The sequence below is a fragment of the Pyrus communis genome, chromosome 2 (genome assembly GCF_963583255.1).
Source record: "Pyrus communis chromosome 2, drPyrComm1.1, whole genome shotgun sequence".
In the NCBI taxonomy this organism is placed as follows: Eukaryota; Viridiplantae; Streptophyta; class Magnoliopsida; order Rosales; family Rosaceae; genus Pyrus; species Pyrus communis.
Genome location: NC_084804.1, coordinates 650835 through 669672, shown reverse-complemented (window position 1 = coordinate 669672; position 18838 = coordinate 650835). Strand labels below are relative to the sequence as shown.

The following is an 18838-nucleotide window of genomic DNA, read 5'->3' as shown; positions in this document are numbered from 1 at the left end:
CCTTGATAAAACGCCTATAGAACCCTGCATGGCCAAGAAACGAACGTACCTCTCTAACCGAAGTAGGAGAGGGTAAGTGACGTACAAGGTCTATTTTCGATTTATCTACTGCAATTCCTTTTTCTGAAATAATATGTCCTAAAACTATACCTTGTTTCACCATAAAGTGACATTTCTCCCAATTCAAGACAAGGTTAGTTTCAACACATCGTTTCAAAATTAAGGTCAGATTATCCAAGCAATTATCAAATGAACTCCCAAATACACTGAAATCATCCATGAAAACCTCAATGATCTTTTCAACAAAATCGGAAAATATACTTACCATACACCTTTGGAAAGTGGCCGGTGCGTTGCATAAGCCAAATGGCATGCGACGATAAGCAAATGTTCCAAAGGGACATGTGAATGTGGTCTTCTCTTGATCATCCGGGGTTATCACAATTTGGTTATATCCAGAGTATCCATCAAGAAAACAGTAAAAAGCATGACCGGCTAACCTTTCGAGCATCTGGTCGATGAATGGCAAAGGAAAGTGATCTTTCCTAGTCATGGCATTTAGCTTCCGGTAATCGATACATACACGCCATCCAGTCTGAATGCGTGTAGGCACGAGCTCATTCTCATCATTCTTGATAACAGTTACTCCGGACTTCTTGGGAACGACTTGAACTGGAGAGACCCAATGGCTATCGGAGATAGGGTAGATCACTCCGCAATCCAAAAGTTTGATTATTTCCTTCTTCACCACTTCCATCATTGGAGGGTTGAGACGACGTTGAGCCTCTCGAGTTGGTTTAGCCCCCTCCTCAAGAAGTATACGGTGCATGCATGTGGTAGGGCTTATTCCTTTAATGTCGGCCAAAGTCCACCCTATGGCCATTTTGTGCTCTCGCAGCACCCTCACAAGCTTCTCCTCCTCCATTGCTGTGAGACTTGATGAAATGATGACGGGCAATGTTTCGCCTTCTCCCAAAAACACATACTTCAAATGGTCCGGCAACGGCTTAAGTTCAAGCGATGGTGCCTGAACAACAGAAGGTAGCATCTTAGTGGAAACTGAATTTGAAAGTGAGAGTGGAACCTTACCATATTGTTGTGGCAATGACTCAAGGGCTGCCACAACCTCAATTATTTCTTCACTAGAACCCATTGCAAAGAATTCCTCCTCCTTGCCGTGGCCTTGCATTGGCCCAAATCCTTCATTTTTGCGCTCTATGGCCTTAGTGATGGTTGTTTCCAGGGCGTCCTCGTTCAATTCTTCAAGGTATACCTGCGCCAAAGAATCGATAACATCAATGGAAAAACAAGAATGGTCATCAACGGGATATCTCATAGTTTCAGAAATATTAAAATCAATCACTTCCCCATCGAATTCCATTGTCAAGGTGCCTTTGTATACATCAATCTTCGTTCGGGCCGTCTTCATGAATGGCCTACCAAGGAGAATCGGCAAAGATGTAGAATGGGCTGAATCCTCCATGTCTAGGACGTAGAAATCAGCCGGAAAAATTAAATGGTTCACCTGCACAAGCACATCTTCCAAAACTCCTTTTGGATACGCGTTAGAACGATCGGCCAATTGTATAATTACACCATCTTGTTTTAATTCACCCAAATTCATAGATGCATAAATAGAATAAGGCATGACATTTATGGATGCACCTAAATCAAGCATGGCATGTTCAAAACGATTATGTCCAATCACACAAGGAATCGTGAAACTACCGGGGTCTTTGCACTTGGTAGGCAGTTTACGTTGCAAAACAGCGGACACATTCTCGCTTACCTTCACTACCTCTTTGTTTGCCCTTCTTCTCTTTGTATTGCATAGGTCCTTGAGGAATTTAGCATACTTTGGAACCTGTTTGATTGCATCGAGAAGTGGTATGTTCACTTGCACCTTCCGGAACGTTTCAAGAATGTCCTTCTCGCTTTCTTCCTTTTTTTCTTGCATGAATCTGCGAGGAAAAGGTACATTGGGCAGATTAGGACGTGAAGTACATGAATTTGAACTTAAATTACCTGATTTGGCCGAGTTAGGGTGATCTGCCTCAGGTTGTGTCGTCTCTTCATCTACTTTCTGGGCAGATTTGGGATTGTTTGGCTCGGTCCCAACTTCTTTTCCACCCCTTAGGGTGATGGCCTTGGCGGATTCGAATCCTCCCTTTGGATTGACTGTGGTTGAGCTAGGAAGCTTTCCTTGCTCTCTAATCTGTCCAAGGAACTCAGAAATCTGCCCTATTTGTTTCTTCATATCCATCATCTCCTTCTCGTTATTTTCTATTCGGTTGTTTTGATTTTGCAACCCCTGCGAAATAGAGGTTAGTAATTGCATAGCTTGATTACTTTCCAAAGACGTACCTGAATGAGATGATGCCGAAGGTTGTTGGGATTGTTGGGGTGCATACGGCTTGGAATAAAAACCAGGGGGGTTTGGCCTAAATCCTCCTTGTTGGGCAGCTTGTTGTGGCTCCCTCCATTTGAAGTTTGGATGGTCCCTCCATCCGGCATTGTAAGTGTTCGAGTATGGGTTGTTTTGATTTTGTCCTTGGAAACCAATTGCATTGGCAGATTCCCACCCACCATTCTCGATTAGTTGAGGGCACTTGTCGGATGGATGCCCTTGAATTGAGCACACGCCACAAACTTGGTGTTCTTGTGCTTTTGGACCAATCACAACCTGAGAAACAAGAGAAGTAAGATTAGCAAGTTGTGATTGAATTTCAGAAATAGCACTCACCTCATTTACACTTTGCTGCCGTGGGGCTTCCCTTTGGCCCACTCCTTCATATTGTTGAGCGTTGAGCGCTCGGTTGGCTATGAGAATCTTGGCATCCCTTGGTGTTTTGTCCACCAATGCTCCTCCCGCTGACGCATCAACCATTTGACATTCGATAGGAAGGAGGCCCTCATAGAAATATTGAAGGAGAAGTTCCTCCTTCATTTGATGTTGAGGACATGAAGCTACAAGGCCCTTGAAGCGCTCATAATAAGACGGGAATGTCTCACCATGATTCTGTTGAATACCACTAATTTTCTTCCGTAGGAGAATCACTCTCGAAGTAGGGAAGAATTTCTCCAAGAAAGCACGCTTCATACTCTCCCACGAAGTCACAGTTCCCGGGGCTAGTTCGTAGAGCCAATCTTTGGCCTTGTCCATAAGTGAAAATGGAAAGGCCTTCATCTTCAATATACTCCCATCCACATTGACGGGGGTCATGCTCGAACAAACCACCTCGAACTCCTTCAAGTGTTTGTTGGGGTCTTCCATAGACAAGCCATGGAACTTCGGAATATGGTGTAACAAACTGGATTTGAGTTCAAATTCCTCAGTCTTCCCCTCTGCAGCCGTGGGGTATTGGATACAAAGAGGCAATGCATTATCCAAACCTGAGGCCGAAAGCTCCTTGATGGTTCTATTATCTGCTGCCATGGCTTGTTCTTCTTCAAAAATCTGATCCGTGGGCTTTTCTTCTACACCTACTTCGTCTTCTTCAAGCCCAGGTTGTGGTGGAGGTTGTGGTGGCTCTTGTTGACTCCTCGTTCTCCTCAAAGTGCGTTCAAAATCACCGTCAAAGTCGGAGATGTTCTCTATAATAGGCCGAGAGCGACGAGTCATACACAGTACCTAAAAAAACAAGGAAACAAACAAACTAAGAATCTAAAATAAGAATGCACGAAAAACAAAAAAAATATAAAAATAAAGACAAAGGATTAGCAAAGTTGCTAATCCCCGGCAACGGCGCCAAAATTTGATGCGAGATTTACTTGACACTCAAATTAAACCCTCGTTTGACAATTGTAGTAGAATGGATAAGTGAGGGATCGTTCTAGACCGGGGATTAGGAGGGCTTGCTAAAACCTTCTAAATTGACTTAAAAAAAACATAAAAACTAAATTAAAATACTCTTAACAAGACTACTATGACTCAGAAAGGCTTTGAAAAACTCAAATTGTCTAAAACAATCAAATTGACTCAAATAGAAGCTAGAACTTGATTTAGACGAATTTGCAATTGTTTATGACTCCAAAAGCTTAAAGATACAAAACTAAAACACATACGAATGATTAAAACTTAACAAAATAGAGGGGGGGAATTGTGTTTGGACGATATTAAATTAAAAAGACAGAATATAATTAAAGGCAAAATGTAAATATGAATGTGATGAAAATATGGATGATGGAATAGCCAAGGGGTTCTTCTCCACACATGTTACACTTGCAAACAAAATTGATTCTCAGTTGGTCTTTCGATAAGTTGTGAAACTCAATGCTCCAAGTTAATTAGATCCGCTTAGATTAACTTTCAGATTTCCCTAAATTCGTTGGATTGAATGGAATACGCATTACAACCAAATTATTCTTAATCAAAGTCCCTAACTATGGAATACGCATGATAGAGACATTTAACCAAGATCATTAAGTTCAACGGAAATCATAAACATCGACGAGGCATTCGTTACTATGGAATACGCATGAAACTTATGCCAAGAATTCGTTTAACGAGATTGTTTATAAGCAACCTCTACTACTTGTGAATATAAGTTCATAACGATTAGGTGAAATTCACTTATATTCTAGCGTCATATTTATGCATGAAAATTAAGCTTGCAATCTCAATGAACATACATAAATAAGTTATCAATCAAACAGTTAAACGAATTGAATCCACAACTTATGAAATTCCAACCAAATGTAATCAATTCAAAATGCAAATATAAACATAGTTTCGAATCACCCCCTAGCTAAAGGGGGGTTTAGTTCCTCATAACTTTGAAATCAAAGAAACACCTAAACATTCCAACAACTCAAACGTGAATTGTATGAACGTTTAGGCACTCTTCTCTTCCCTTCTCATACGTACAAAACAAAGAGAATTAAATTTAAACTTTGAAATCAAAGAAACACTTAAACATTCCAACAACTCAAACTTGAATTGTATGAACGTTTAAGCACTCTTTTCTTCCTCGTTGTTGTAGCACAAGGTCTAAGGTGAGCTTTGGGGATTATGTGAAGTGTTTTGGAGGGATGGGAAGTGGTTGGATAGTGGCTGCAATGAAGGAGAAAAACTGCACAGAAAATGGAAGGGGAATTGCGGCAATGGATGTGTATTTGTGTTGTGTGAAGTGTTGTGAATGGAAATATGAGATATGAATTGAATGGGATGCAAGGGTATTTATAGGAGGAGTGGAGATGTATATGGCTGTTTGTTTAAGGTGTTTGTGGCTGCAATGATGAAGAGTTAGAGCTGGAAATGAAAGGGAAAGCTGGAAAGGTAAATGAAATGCACGGCATAGAATGAATGGTGCTGTTTTTGTATGTGAATGCATGCTGGAATTGAAAGGGAAAGCTGGAAAGGTGATGAAATGCACGGCATAGAATGAATGGTGCTGTTTTTGTATGTGAATGCATGCTGGAATTGAAAGGGAAAGCTGGAAAGGTGATGAAATGCACGGCATAGAATGAATGGTGTTGTTTTTGTATGTGAATGCATGCTGGAATTGAAAGGGAAAGCTGGAAAGGTGATGAAATGCACGGCACAAAAATGGTTGTTGGTGTGTGAATGCATGTGTTGAATGATTAAAGTGTATGTGGGTGAATATGTAGCTGAAAATGCATGTGAATGCATGCTGGAAATGCAATGTGAAGTCACGGCAAAGAGTGAAGTGAATGTGAAATGGGAGTGCATGTGTGTGAATGTGATGTGATGCATGGCAAAGGGCTTTGTTTATGTGTTGGCATGGGAATTTCTGGTTCTAAGGCTTTGTTTACTTGGGCTAGGCCCTTTGTTTTATGTTCTAAAGTGCACACAAAGCTTCAATTTTGTCCAACACTTTGGCTCCAAGCATAAGCTATCCATTCTTGGCCCAAAAATGCTCCAAAAGGCTCCAAAATGCACTTCTTTGCTCCTTTAGCCCTTAGAACCTGAAATCATACGAAAATGACTTAAAACACTTAAAGAACTAAGAAACAACAACATAAATGCACGAAAACAAGCTAAGTAAGTCGCCTAAATATGCTCCTATCACTGTGGATCGTTGGGAGTTGCGGATTGGAAATCTGATATGCGGATCTTCCAAATCAAGCTATACAGGGTTGTAGACCCTAACGTCGATCTTTGATCGACAATTGACTTTTGGTCAATGGGTTTCAAATTATTCTTGAAGGTCCTTGAGGATATGTTTTATGTAAATTATGTATTCTATCGGTAAAAACTTTGAGACGTGATTTGATAATTGGTCACAGGCGACGATAGATCTTGATGTCTCAATGTGCGTGCAAGATAATCATAGCGTGGACTCCAGGTGAGTGGGCCTTTTTCTTTCATAGGCATATAATTGATAGTTCCATAAGCGCTTCTATAGTGATCTATGCTTGTTACCTACAATTAATCATTTCGAACTATAAATGGCTTGATCCCTGTTTAGGGTACGTAGGCAGTCTAACAAGACGTTAGATGCAGCCATATAATAAATGAGATTAAATAATTGAGACAATAGCCTTGTTTAGTGAATTGAGCAATGTGAAGGACATTGGTGGGAAGTGTGAGATTTAGCTTTATGATTTGGCGATTAATGTTGATCATGAATCAATGCGTGAAGAATCAAGAAATTGAAGTAAGGAAAGGTAAGTGATAATAGTTAATGTAACTAGGGTCTAATTGGGCTTAACACTGATGATTACTCTCAAAAGTAAATAGTTTGGGAGTAGGGTGTTATTGATTGTACATGTTACGCCGTATTATATATTTTGGGAATATCATGAAATGTTTGGGTATAGATTGCATCATGGCATATTCATATGGATATTACCTGAACCTAACTATTGTGAATGCTTTGAAGTGCTATATGACGCCACGGACGCCCAGGTAAGCTTCAGGTGAGTACATGTTGATGTTAGTGATGGTAGGGAGTACGATTGTGCTGAGATATAGTATAGCACATAAACCTGCACCCCGGTGTTAGTGCTCCCGCCCGTGGCCAAGGCACAGTCCGTGGCCAGGGCACAGTCCGTGGCCAGGGCACAGTCCTTCACGTGATGTTCACCTCCCGCACTTTACGCTCACCTTGGATCCAAGGTAGGTGCACAGTCCTATCGTACAGACCACTTTAGGTGGTTCCGACTTGTAGGTGACCTGCAATTATTCGCACAGTCTTCATGTGATCGTAGCACTTGAGCGTATTTATTTACACCCAGTCCTGTCGTATAGACCACTTTAGGTGGTTCCGACTCATGTGCAGGTATACTTATTGAGCTATTGGCTAGCCATGATTGATGAGATATGGATAAGTCGTACAGGTCACTATAGGTGACTCCGACTTATATGCTAGCCATGATTGATGAGATATGGATAATTCGTACAGGTCACTATAGATGACTCCGACTTATATGCTAGCCATGATTGATGAGATATGGATAAGTCGTACAGGTCACAAGAGGTGACTCCGACTTATATGCTAGCCATGATTGATGAGATATAGATAAGTTGTACAGGTCACAAGAGGTGACTCCGACTTATATGCTAGCCATGATTGATGAGATATGGATAAGTCGTACAGGTCACTATAGGTGACTCCGACTTATATGCTAGTTATGATTGATGAGATATGGATAAGTTGTACATGTCATTTTAGATGACTTTGACTGATATATCATTTTGTATTGATTAAGTTCATTTGGCCTACTTATTAATGTATGGTGGAGTTGATGGCAAACCGTGGTTTTGGTCATTTCTAAGTATGGTTTTGATATATGTATATATGTTGTATTGTCCTATAGAAAACGATAAGGGAATTACAATGAGGGGTTATTACTGATAGAAAGGTAATAGTTTTGGGAAGCTTGGTTTTACTGTTTACTCACACTTTTTGTTTTGTACCCCCTTCAAGTTTTAACTGCGGAGTTCGTATCGACGAGGATATATAGCTAATCTTAGTATTGGTGGCTACTTTTAAGGGTATGATTCTTACCTACACTATTGTACCTTACTTATGCTCTGACATCGCGTGTGAAATGGGTTCGCTCCCACTCGTAGCGCACTCTAGTATTTAGACACTTTTAGATTCAAATTTATTCACATTTTATACACTATCACACTTTATGGCTTCGTCACCTTCCAGGTGTCGGCCAACACAGCTCGATTTGGGGTCCTAGTGGACATTCCGGGTCGGGATGTGTCAAACAAGGTTTCAATCAAAAAATATTCATAGCTAAGGACCGCATCCAAAGTCTCCCAAAATATAATTATGAATTTGCTAATGTTGTCTATTATTTTTAGTGGAGTGTGAATGCTTGCATGCATGGATGATGACTTCATCAAAATGAACCAGCCAAGAAATTGCATTACTAATTTGAAGATTATAAGACAATATATAGGTAAAGCCAACAAAGAAAAAATACATGGAATTTGGAACTTGATCCGAAAACTAACAAAGTGAGCGTCACATAGATAGACATATGAAGATGGATCATGTTCCAGTTGTATATGCATGTGCTTTGCTTTGCTCCCTTAATGAAAATGCATGAATCCTTGGCTCGATCAATATATATATATATATGTATGTATGTATGTATGTATGTATGTATAAGTTCTACACTTTTTTAGTCACGTGGTTTGTGCGTAATCAAGTTCAATTAACATATATTTGAACTAAACGACTAAAGCGATAAATCAATAAGACCAAACTTTCTATATTTTGGGGTGCATACAGTCGTGCAGATTTAGAACAATTTTCTCAGATGACTCGTATACTTAAGGCTTAATTAATATGTTATCCTGTGAAAGTGTTCTGAGTTTCACATTTGCCCTTTAAAAGTTATTTGATTTAACATGACTTTTAAATCATTTTTTATGTCCTGTTTTACTTTTGCGTTTAAGTTTGTTAAGTTTTCCGTTCAAGATACTTACGTGGCTAGAGATAAAGTGAAATCCGAAAACATGATTTAAAGTGAAAGTTAGGTCAAAATGACCAGGGAGTGAGACTCGCAAACTTTCAGAAGGAATAAAACAATAATTAAGCTTATCAGTGAATTACCCAATATCCATAAATATAATGCACAACCAAAATTTATTTATTTATTGGTTGCATGCATACAACACGAACCGTTGTATTTGTAGGGCTCTGTCAAAGGTGGGAAGCAGACTAAAAGAAAAAAACAAGGGGCATTTACTTAAAAACAAGGATCACAATCTAGTTAAACAATTGGCGGGCGGATCCAACTTGGGATAAGGTGGGTTATAGCTGCCCCTTACCCCTAATTTTAGAAATTCTTTATGGAAAAGTTGGGTGTTTCCTTTTGAAAATCTGAGATACTCTTGAAAGTTGCTCTTCAACTGCTTGACAAATTACCTTTATGGGCACTAGACAAGGTAGCTGCTAGCTTCATGCCTTTGTGAGTTGTTATGGACATCTTTCGATAGGCTCACTTGGCATATGTTGACATCTATCGGCATTCTGACTCAAAAGTTATTAACATCAGTCAACATGCTCGCTCAAAAGTTGTTGGTATATGTCGAAACTGGCCTGTAATATGACTTAGCAAATGATCTTAGACTTACTAAGGCTTGATGAAACGCCAATTTACATGTTACTCCGTCCAAAAAAACAAAAATTCTCATTGTCCGAACTATTCTTATTTACCCCAACAATATTTTCTGAATATGCCACTGAATTTGCACGTAAAACTAAACCAAGTGATTACGACACTGCTATTAACTAAGCGACAGGTTTACAAGTCGTTATGTTAGGTTAATTCCAACAAAGAATAAATAGGTTGCGGCAGTGACACATTTACTAAGCGACATCATGCATGTGACTAAGAGACCGAAAGTTGAAAACTGAGATTTCTCTGAATGGTTTTCATTGGTCAGAATGTTGAAAGTTGATATGGAGCCATCGTTGGAGGAGAAAGAGGGTCCAAACTTCGTCAACTTAAATTAGTTTCATAGCCCATAGTTTTCCTCTAGTCTCTGGTTGAATCGTGAAAGCCCCTTGATTTTAGGAGAATTCTTTTTAAGAGTACTGGGTTACTTGAAACACAAATTATGTAGTGCAATATGTAAGATATATTTAATTTGTTATAATAAGAGTATAGGACATCGTTGATGCGTATCATATCCAGAGTATATTAATAAAAATAAATTCACATTCTATAAATTTAGGGCTCGTTTGGAAATGTTTTAAAATGACTGAAAGCGCTTTTAGATAAAATGTTTTTGGGTTTCAAGTTTCAAGTTTCACGTTTCACTTATATTTTTACTAAAAATTGGTTCCAAAATTATTTTCATCAAAACACTTTCAACCATTTTAAAAACACTCCTAAACGAACATTATAAGTTAGAGTGAAATAACGTCATATGGGAGCCTTCATGGAGGAGAAAGAGGACCAAGGCTTCGTCAACTAAATCAGTTTCAATGTTTCTTAGCCCATGGCTTTTCTCTCTAGTCTTTGGTTGAATCTTAAAGCCTCTTGGTTTTAGGAGAAAATTTGATGGTTATCGGGTTATCTGAAGCACAAGTTATGTGGTGTGTTATTTAATGTGTTATAATAAGGTAAATAACATGATTGATGATGTGTGTTGCATCTAGAATATATTCAATATTTAAAATATCGATATAGGTGAAAATATTGATATGGAAATTTATGAAAATATCAGTATACAAATTTATGAAAATATCGAGGAATATATCATATAAATATTGATATCGGTTGCCTATGACGGAAATGATGGAATTTGCAATGGCATGGGTGTTTCAACTCATTCAGATTTAGTCAAAATTAGAGAAAAATTTCTCAAAAAAGTCTAAAAGTTTAAAATCTGCAATGGGTTTCGACATATTTCTTTTAGCAAATTGATAAATATATATCATTGATATTCATTGATTTTCTTAGATCTTGCCAATATAGGGTGTGTTTGTACCATACTTGACCAATCACGAAATTACTAAGCACCGGTCAACAGCATACCGTCAAGGACCCACAAGACTTTTCCTCCAACCAGGAGGCCAATCACAACACGACACATGTCAGTATCAGAGGCCAATCATAGCGCAACACGTGTCGATATCAGAGGCCAATCACAACACGACACGTGTCAATGTCAGAACAAAGTTAGAAACTCTCTTCTATAAAAGGGGATCATTCTCCCACAATAATCCCTAATGTCATTTGTATTAAACTATTCACTAGAACTCACTAAAAGAGAGCTTGAACCTATGTATTTGTGTAAACCCTTCACAACTAATGAGAACTCCTCTACTCCGTGGACGTAGCCAATCTGGGTGAACCACGTACATCTTGTGTTATTCGCTTCCCTGTCTCTATTCATTTACATACTTATCCACACTAATTACCAGAGCAATCTAGCGCATGTCATAAACTTCACACTTTCTGTTGTACCAAAATCCTCGCCAATTTTGTGCATCAACAGGGTGAAGTTTGCATTTCACCCCCTTTCATATCAATGATTGATTTTTCAGATATTTCGATAATCAAAAATTTTGTGGATAACATAAACTTTGTATATTAATAGAAAACAATTACTCATGGTATACGTTGATCGTTACATATTTGTGTTTCTGAATGCAAGAAAAATTTTCTACTTGTTTTATCTTTTGAAAAGGAAAATTAACTACCACATCCAATTTCAACCACCAGTAATTACTAATTAAGTAGCCCACTCTCTCCGACATATATGAAGCCACCCTCAAGAAGTTCAAATTATAAGAAAAATAATAAATAATTAACACGAGAGTTGAATCTTTCATTGATTAATTAAAGTTATAAACCTCCTCTGGTTACGTGTTCTTAGTTTGAAGATACACAATGTTACTGTTCCTTCTCAGTGCATGAAAGCAATCTTGTCAAGCCATGCATTTAACAAATTATATTAATTAATTTGCTAAGTACTAGTTCTAAATCTTGTAATCTATTGTTTAACTAGCAGGTTATCGATCGAAAGCTAGATGTTGTTTGGTAATGATTTTCACTAATTTGCGCGCACAACGTTTTTTGCTTTTCGACTTCTCTTTTTTTGATGAATGATGAGAAATGCCTTTTGTGGCATGCCTTAGTTTTGTTTTTACTGCTTAAGCTATAATTGCCAATATTAAGAAAAAGAAACATGGCAAATGACAATATTATTAATTCACATATTCCAATATAAGTAAAGATATAGTCGATATTTTATGGATCTAGAGCTAATACAAACTAATGAATAAATACATGTATATGTTGTAACATATATAAATAAAAAGACAGCACCACGTAATGACATGACAGACAAACAGTAATTAAAAATTAACTTATGTGTGTGTGATCTCTCTCTCTCTCTCTCAACTTATTAGCAAAGGAATTTGGGACATGCATGATTAATTCGTGCACCCATGAGACACTTTTCCTATTTCCAAGGCTTTATGGTTGGGTGATTCTAGCTTCTTTAATCATTCAAGTGAAGGGTTCGTGATCTCTTTTAAAGTTGAAAAAAGAAGTACTGCTCCGATAAAATTAAACTACAGTAATGTTGACAGATAGCTAGGGCGAGTGTATGCTTGCATGGGGAAAAAGTAGCCATGGCTTTGGGTTCGGTCATGTCTGGAAGAATAGCTAGTTTATAAACAGAAACTGTAACATACAGAAACCCCATAACAAAAATAAACATGTAAAAAAGACGATAAAAAAGAAAGATGATTCAACAGCGCATAGATTATGGCCATTGGCCACAGCCTCAGGACAAGTTGGTAGGGGTCCATCAGGACGTGCTTACATACTCCCACACAAGTCCTGTTCTTTTTAAATTTATCTTATTTCATTTTCTAATTTTTCATGGCCTTTTATAATTTTTAGATACAATAATAAATAAACTTGTTTGGAAGTAATCAACTTCAACAAAAATGTTTTCAGTCATTTTAAAAACAATTTCAACCGAGCCTAATAGTTGTTGATATTATTTCCTTTTATAATTAGATATATGTATTTTTTTACTTATATATACTTTTTCTGTAATTAGTGTGTATTATTTTCCTTTACGTTGAATCTAAATACATTGTGTCTAAATACAAATGCTCATAATCCTAAACATCATAAATGATTTTTTTCGATTGTTAATTCTCTACCATACATATTTTGATTTACATTTTAATACTACCATGCATATTTGAATTTAGGTAAAATCACATTTAAATTGAATTAGTCGATTATAAAAAGTTATATAATAAATCCAAACTATTTACAGATCTCCACTCCTTTAGAGCCTATAAATTGCAGCATAGCTGGAAGTGCTCCACAACTGAGCAAGTGAGCATACTAACCAAGGCCGGTTAAGCTTGTGAGAAAGAGAGAGAAAGCGAGAGAAAACTAGAGAGAGAAGGAAATACAAAGAAAGCAATCCAAAGAGAAATGGCGACTTTCCCAGTTGTTGACATGAGCCTTGTCAATGGTGAAGCGAGAGCAGCAACCTTGGAGAAGATCAATGATGCATGTGAGAACTGGGGTTTCTTTGAGGTACGTAACCCAACAAAGCTTTGGGATATTTTTTTCTTCCTCAAGGCACAAAACTCCGTCCCTCGTGTGCTTAGAGTAAATCCGTCTCTAAGCATATGAGAGTCGGAAAACAAATACGCCGCCCTAGTTGCTCAGTTTGTTTTTTGTACTGCCTTAATTTCTGTAGAAATATGACAACTCTTTGTTTTGTGTATAAATAACTGAAGTTGGTGAACCATGGGATATCAACTGAGCTTTTGGACACTGTGGAGAAGATGAACAAGGATCACTACAAGAAGACCATGGAGCAAATGTTCAAGGAAATGGTGGCAGCCAAAGGCCTCGGCGCAGTCCAGGCCGAAATCCACGACTTGGACTGGGAAAGCACCTTCTTCTTGCGCCACCTTCCTTCCTCAAACATTTCCGAAATCCCTGATCTCGAGGAAGATTACAGGTCACACACTAATTAAAACAAACTTAATTAATTTCCCACTGATTTGGATTTAACCAAGTTTGCTAAAGCACCTTGCGGCCCCGTTGCACCTAAGTTTGGATCTCGGTTTTGTAGACTAGATTAGTAGATTCTATTAGAATATCATATTGATTTCTTGTATATATTTTGAACAATATTTCAGGAAGACCATGAAGGAATTTGCAGTGGAATTGGAGAAGCTAGCTGAGAAGCTTTTGGACTTTCTGTGTGAGAATCTTGGACTTGAGAAGGGCTATCTAAAGAAGGCGTTCTATGGATCCAAGGGTCCGAATTTTGGGACCAAGGTCAGCAACTACCCTCCATGTCCCAAGCCAGACCTGATCAAGGGACTCCGGGCCCACACCGACGCTGGTGGTATCATCCTGCTCTTCCAGGATGACAAGGTCAGCGGCCTCCAGCTCCTCAAGGATGGTGAATGGGTGGATGTCCCCCCAATGCACCACTCCATTGTCATCAACTTAGGTGACCAGATTGAGGTATACCAAATTACCAGTTACCCATGTCTTATTGACTGGACGTCCGATGTATCATCAATAATTTATTAATATCACTGTCGTCAACAAAACGTACAGACATGTTACCGATACATTTCAATGCTCAACCGTTTTATAATAAAGAGGACGTCATACAAAGATAATTTTTACTTTTACCATCAAGTTTACTAAATGTTAGACTATAATTATTTGATGCAGGTGATCACCAATGGGAAGTACAAGAGTATAATGCACCGGGTGATAGCTCAGTCGGACGGAACCAGAATGTCGATAGCCTCGTTCTACAACCCGGGCGACGATGCGTTTATCAGCCCGGCACCGGCATTGCTGGAGAAGAAATCTGAGGAAACCCCAACTTATCCCAAATTTTTGTTTGATGATTACATGAAGCTGTATTCTGGCCTCAAATTCCAAGCCAAGGAGCCAAGATTTGAAGCTATGAAGGCCAGGGAAACCACCGCTGTTGCAACCGCCTGAGGTCTGAGAGCCGTCCGATGGAACACGACAAAAAGAAATCAAAACTAGGGTTTTGGGTTTTGTCGTTTGTGCTAAATAAAGTTGGGGAGGAGAAAGTTAGGGTTTTACTTTTTTCTCCACTGTTTTTATAGTTGAAATCTATCTATATAAAATACAAATGATTAGATTCCTAATCTTCGATGGATCCATGTTCTTCAAAGTTAACTCATCCTCATTTGTTAAATTTGTAGGAGATCAAATCTTTGCGCTCATTTTATGTGTGACATCTATTATTAATTGACACATAACAACAGTTAAGAAAGGTTAAGTAAATAGTGTTGTTCATCCTAAAACCTAAACCCTATAAAGAGGCCACAACCAAAATGAATATGGAAGATTTGAACTCAATTTGTACTGAGTGGTTGGAGGCGCTAAATACAGAGGTTGCATTCATAGATCACACTCCAACATGATTAAAGCCGCAAGCGAAATAGCAGGGCTTATGCACGGAGACTTGAAACTCATCAGTAATGCGAAAAATGTTCACTTAATAAAGATAAAGATTGCAACTACATACCACGCTGCACTGAATCGGAGCAGAAAATCTCAATAATCAGACCCTACGCACATAAAGTCGACACTAAAAACTCATCAACATTGCGAAAAATGTGTAGAACATTGCCCAAAATCGTTTTGGTACACAGCTGCATATTCCGGCACCTGACCTTTCAAACTGAATAAAAAGTATTCCAGAATTCCAACATTCAGTACAGAAAACCAACGCCTCTTCTCTCCGGTTATTCTCATGATGAGCAAGCAAAGAATGAAGATTTTCATGGAAACCACTGTTAAAATAAATGATCCTACTTCCCTGAAAGAATATCATTGTCTTTGTCGGCTTCAACAGGCGCGTCACTGCCTAGAACCTTTTTCTCATCCCCCTCCACTCTATCGACATTGGAGAAATGATTCTTCAGAACCATTGAAATGTCACCCTCAGAAGCTCCAGCAAGCTTAAAGCGCTCAACAGCAGCGTCCAGGTTTTTCTTCCAACCATCCAGCCCTAATTTGCATTCGACCTGGGATCGCTCAAAAAGCATGTTACCCCAGAAGAGATGGATCTGTGATCTCATAACAGCTGCCTGTTCTGCAGCTTCATCTGCTGATAAGTCACCCTGACCAGATGCCTCACCTTCATTCCCGGTACCTTGTTTTTTCCTTTTTTTCAACAACTCTTCCCTCTTGGCTGCACTTGGATCCTTCAGTTCCTTTGATCTCTGCTCCTCCAGCTTCTCCCACATCTCAGTTGCAACTTTCATCTTCTCCTCTGCACTATCAAAAAGTGTCAGCATTTCTGTAGAATCACAGGTCGAGAGATCTATTTTCCTAGCAAGTGCAAATGACCAATGAAGTTTGGCCATTTCAAATTGTTGCTGCCCCAGCGCCAGCAACCCCTCGTAAAAGTCTGGCTTGATCACAAGTGCCTCCTCGTACTTCTCTCTGGCCAAGGAATATTTGTCCCTGACCCAGTCATACGCCGTTTGAAGCTGCGTTGCCACGACCTCCTTTCCAGCAGACTCATCTAAGGGAATCCGCTTCCTTGCCGCACACATATAAACATTTCCCCAATTAAAGAACGCTAATGCCGCCACCTCCTGGAACTTTGAGGCAGCCTTGTCAAAAAGACTCTGAGCTTCTTCACTAGTAACTGCCTCTTCAAGAGCCTCCGAACAAAGCTCCATTCCTAGTTCATGCAAATCAATATGAGCGTCTGGGTCAATACCAACATGGCTGCGGAAAAGCAGAGAAAACTCAAAACAACCAGTCATCCATCTCCAATTCCTTGCACTCGGGATCTTCTGAAGCTCCTGGTTTCTCCTTTGGAGCTTCTTTCTCTGACTTAACAGTTTCATAATCAGCAGGCTCCAAAACAGATTCACCAAGTGATGAGTTACTTTCATCTTCCTTGACACCCTCGCTTTCTACAGGTTTTTCCTCCTCTTCTTCCAATAAAGGCGGTTCCTGTTCAGGAGTCACGTCCACGATATGCAATCTCAACATCCCAATTGAGTCAGCTTTATCTATTTCAGGCTCTTCTGAAATGACCTTGTCAGCACAAGACTCAGCCAACCTAAGTTCAGCTGTAGAGGTTATAGTCACCAGATCACCATCATTATCCTTATACTTGACCAAAACTGACTTTGATGATGGAAAGCGCTTCGTCACAACTTCCCTCAACACTCTGAAATTTCTATTCACAGGCATTTGGGCAAGCCTATTCATGGGCAATGAAATTGATGAAGACGACGGCTCCTTCAGGATACCCTTCCCTGGATTAGCAGATTTTGAAGGACCATTGGACGGCTTCAATGTGAGCTTTGGCATTTGGGTTTTGTTCTCAGGTCCATTCACAGCCGGTAAACTTGTTTGTGGCTTCTCAGTCCTATTAATTGGGGATATACCAGAACCCCCAGCTGAAGCAGCTGCCTTCTTTAGAACCGGCCGGGCTGGTAAAGAAGGCCCCAACCCACCAACTGGAGCACCGCGAACTGCAGAAGCCCCAAGAGCAGCTGGTGACGGGCGGCTCTGGAGGTCCTGCTGAACCTCCTGACGCAGCCCAAGCGCTGTCCTCAACCGCAGGGCAATCTCCAAAGCATCCCTGTGATTCGGGTCAGCACCCAATAACACCTGAACATCCTGCATCGCCATTCGTACTTCCCTATCGCCTCCAGCGCCCTTGCCCTCCGAAGCAGAGCCCTGACATAACGGGGCTGCACCTGGAGCGCCATGGTGCACTCAGCAATGACAGTCTCATAATCTATCGGCTTCATTTGCATTAAACAAGCCGCCCTATTGCTATGGAAAACGGCGCGATCGGGGTGGTTCTTGGGAGTGAGTTTAAGAGCATTATCATACTGGTCCAGAGCACCCGCATAGTCCTTTCCCTGAAATCTCTTGTTCCCTTCTTCTTTGAGCTCGTGGGCTCTTTTCAAAAAGATTGAAGAGTCCAAATCAACACTCCCGTTCGAAATCGGAGTCGAATTCGCATCCTTTGGGGCCTGGTTCGAAGCTCCCTTCTTCTTCCTACCCCCTGATTTCCCCATATAACCCTCTCCCTCTCTCACACTCTCCCACTTATATACACAAAATCTTGTGTATATATAATCCAAAATTGATGATACAAAAGAATCAAAGCAGCAAGCTTTCACTGTTTTCGACGAGAATTGAACGAAAAATGGAGAGACAGAGAGTGAGAGAGAGAAATGGGGGCACTTACCGATGAACAAGCTCGAAAAGCATCAATCTTTGACGCAAATGGTTTGAATCCGAGTGATGGGGTTTGGATTGGATGAAATCCAATCGGAGAAATGTTCGGAGGAGGAGGAAGAGGATAAAACCCTAGTCACCTGGAAGCAACACTGAACTCAACAGTCTCTCACTCTTACCCTTTAGGTTGTCTCAAACCCTAGAGAAGTGGAGGTATCTGCAAATGAATTCCAGCGGGGTTTAATATAATCTGAGGCGGGCCCCACAGACACGTTCATCTTCCACCGTCGATCTTTCTTACCTTGGATTACACATGTGATGCAAATGATAATGTATATTAAGGGAAGGGTTTGAATCCGAGACAAAGGATTTGAAAAAGTTATCAGAACAATCTACCACTTATGTCTTGTGCTAAACTTGGCAAACCAAGTCGTGTTGGTCCAGTTCATTTTTAAACCGGCAATTCTTGTGCTTGATACGGGTCGACCCGTTATGTTGTACACTACACCTCCTTGAGTTTTGATAAATTCGTTGCATTAGATGAGCAGATATAAGCCGATTGGTGCCATTATTATTTTATGATGGAACAATTTAATTTCCCATATGCGAAGGATTTTTTGAGGCCTCGTATTATGTGAGTTCC

General features: G+C 39.7%; 1 protein-coding gene and 1 pseudogene across 1 annotated transcript; one reads left to right on the top strand and one right to left on the bottom strand.

Annotated features, from left to right (window-relative positions):
* Positions 1-13306: 13306 nt before the first annotated feature.
* LOC137726069 (1-aminocyclopropane-1-carboxylate oxidase 2-like) lies at positions 13307-15033 on the top strand. The gene is made up of 4 exons (XM_068464931.1): positions 13307-13506; positions 13713-13939; positions 14121-14454; positions 14671-15033. Exons 1-4 carry the CDS (start codon positions 13402-13404, stop codon positions 14947-14949), a joined length of 945 nt encoding a protein of 314 aa, XP_068321032.1. The 5' UTR covers positions 13307-13401; the 3' UTR covers positions 14950-15033.
* A 529-nt stretch (positions 15034-15562) lies between these two features.
* LOC137726330 (protein CLMP1-like) lies at positions 15563-18075 on the bottom strand (annotated as a pseudogene).
* Positions 18076-18838: the final 763 nt, after the last annotated feature.

Bases quoted from the DNA above. Each gene is read 5' to 3' on its own strand.
- LOC137726069 (XM_068464931.1), top strand. From the start codon at position 13,402: ATGGCGACTTTCCCAGTTGTTGACATGAGCCTTGTCAATGGTGAAGCG. The intron at 13,940-14,120 runs GTCACACACTAA...ACAATATTTCAG, and splicing joins GATCTCGAGGAAGATTACAG to GAAGACCATGAAGGAATTTG. The intron at 14,455-14,670 runs GTATACCAAATT...TATTTGATGCAG, and splicing joins ACTTAGGTGACCAGATTGAG to GTGATCACCAATGGGAAGTA.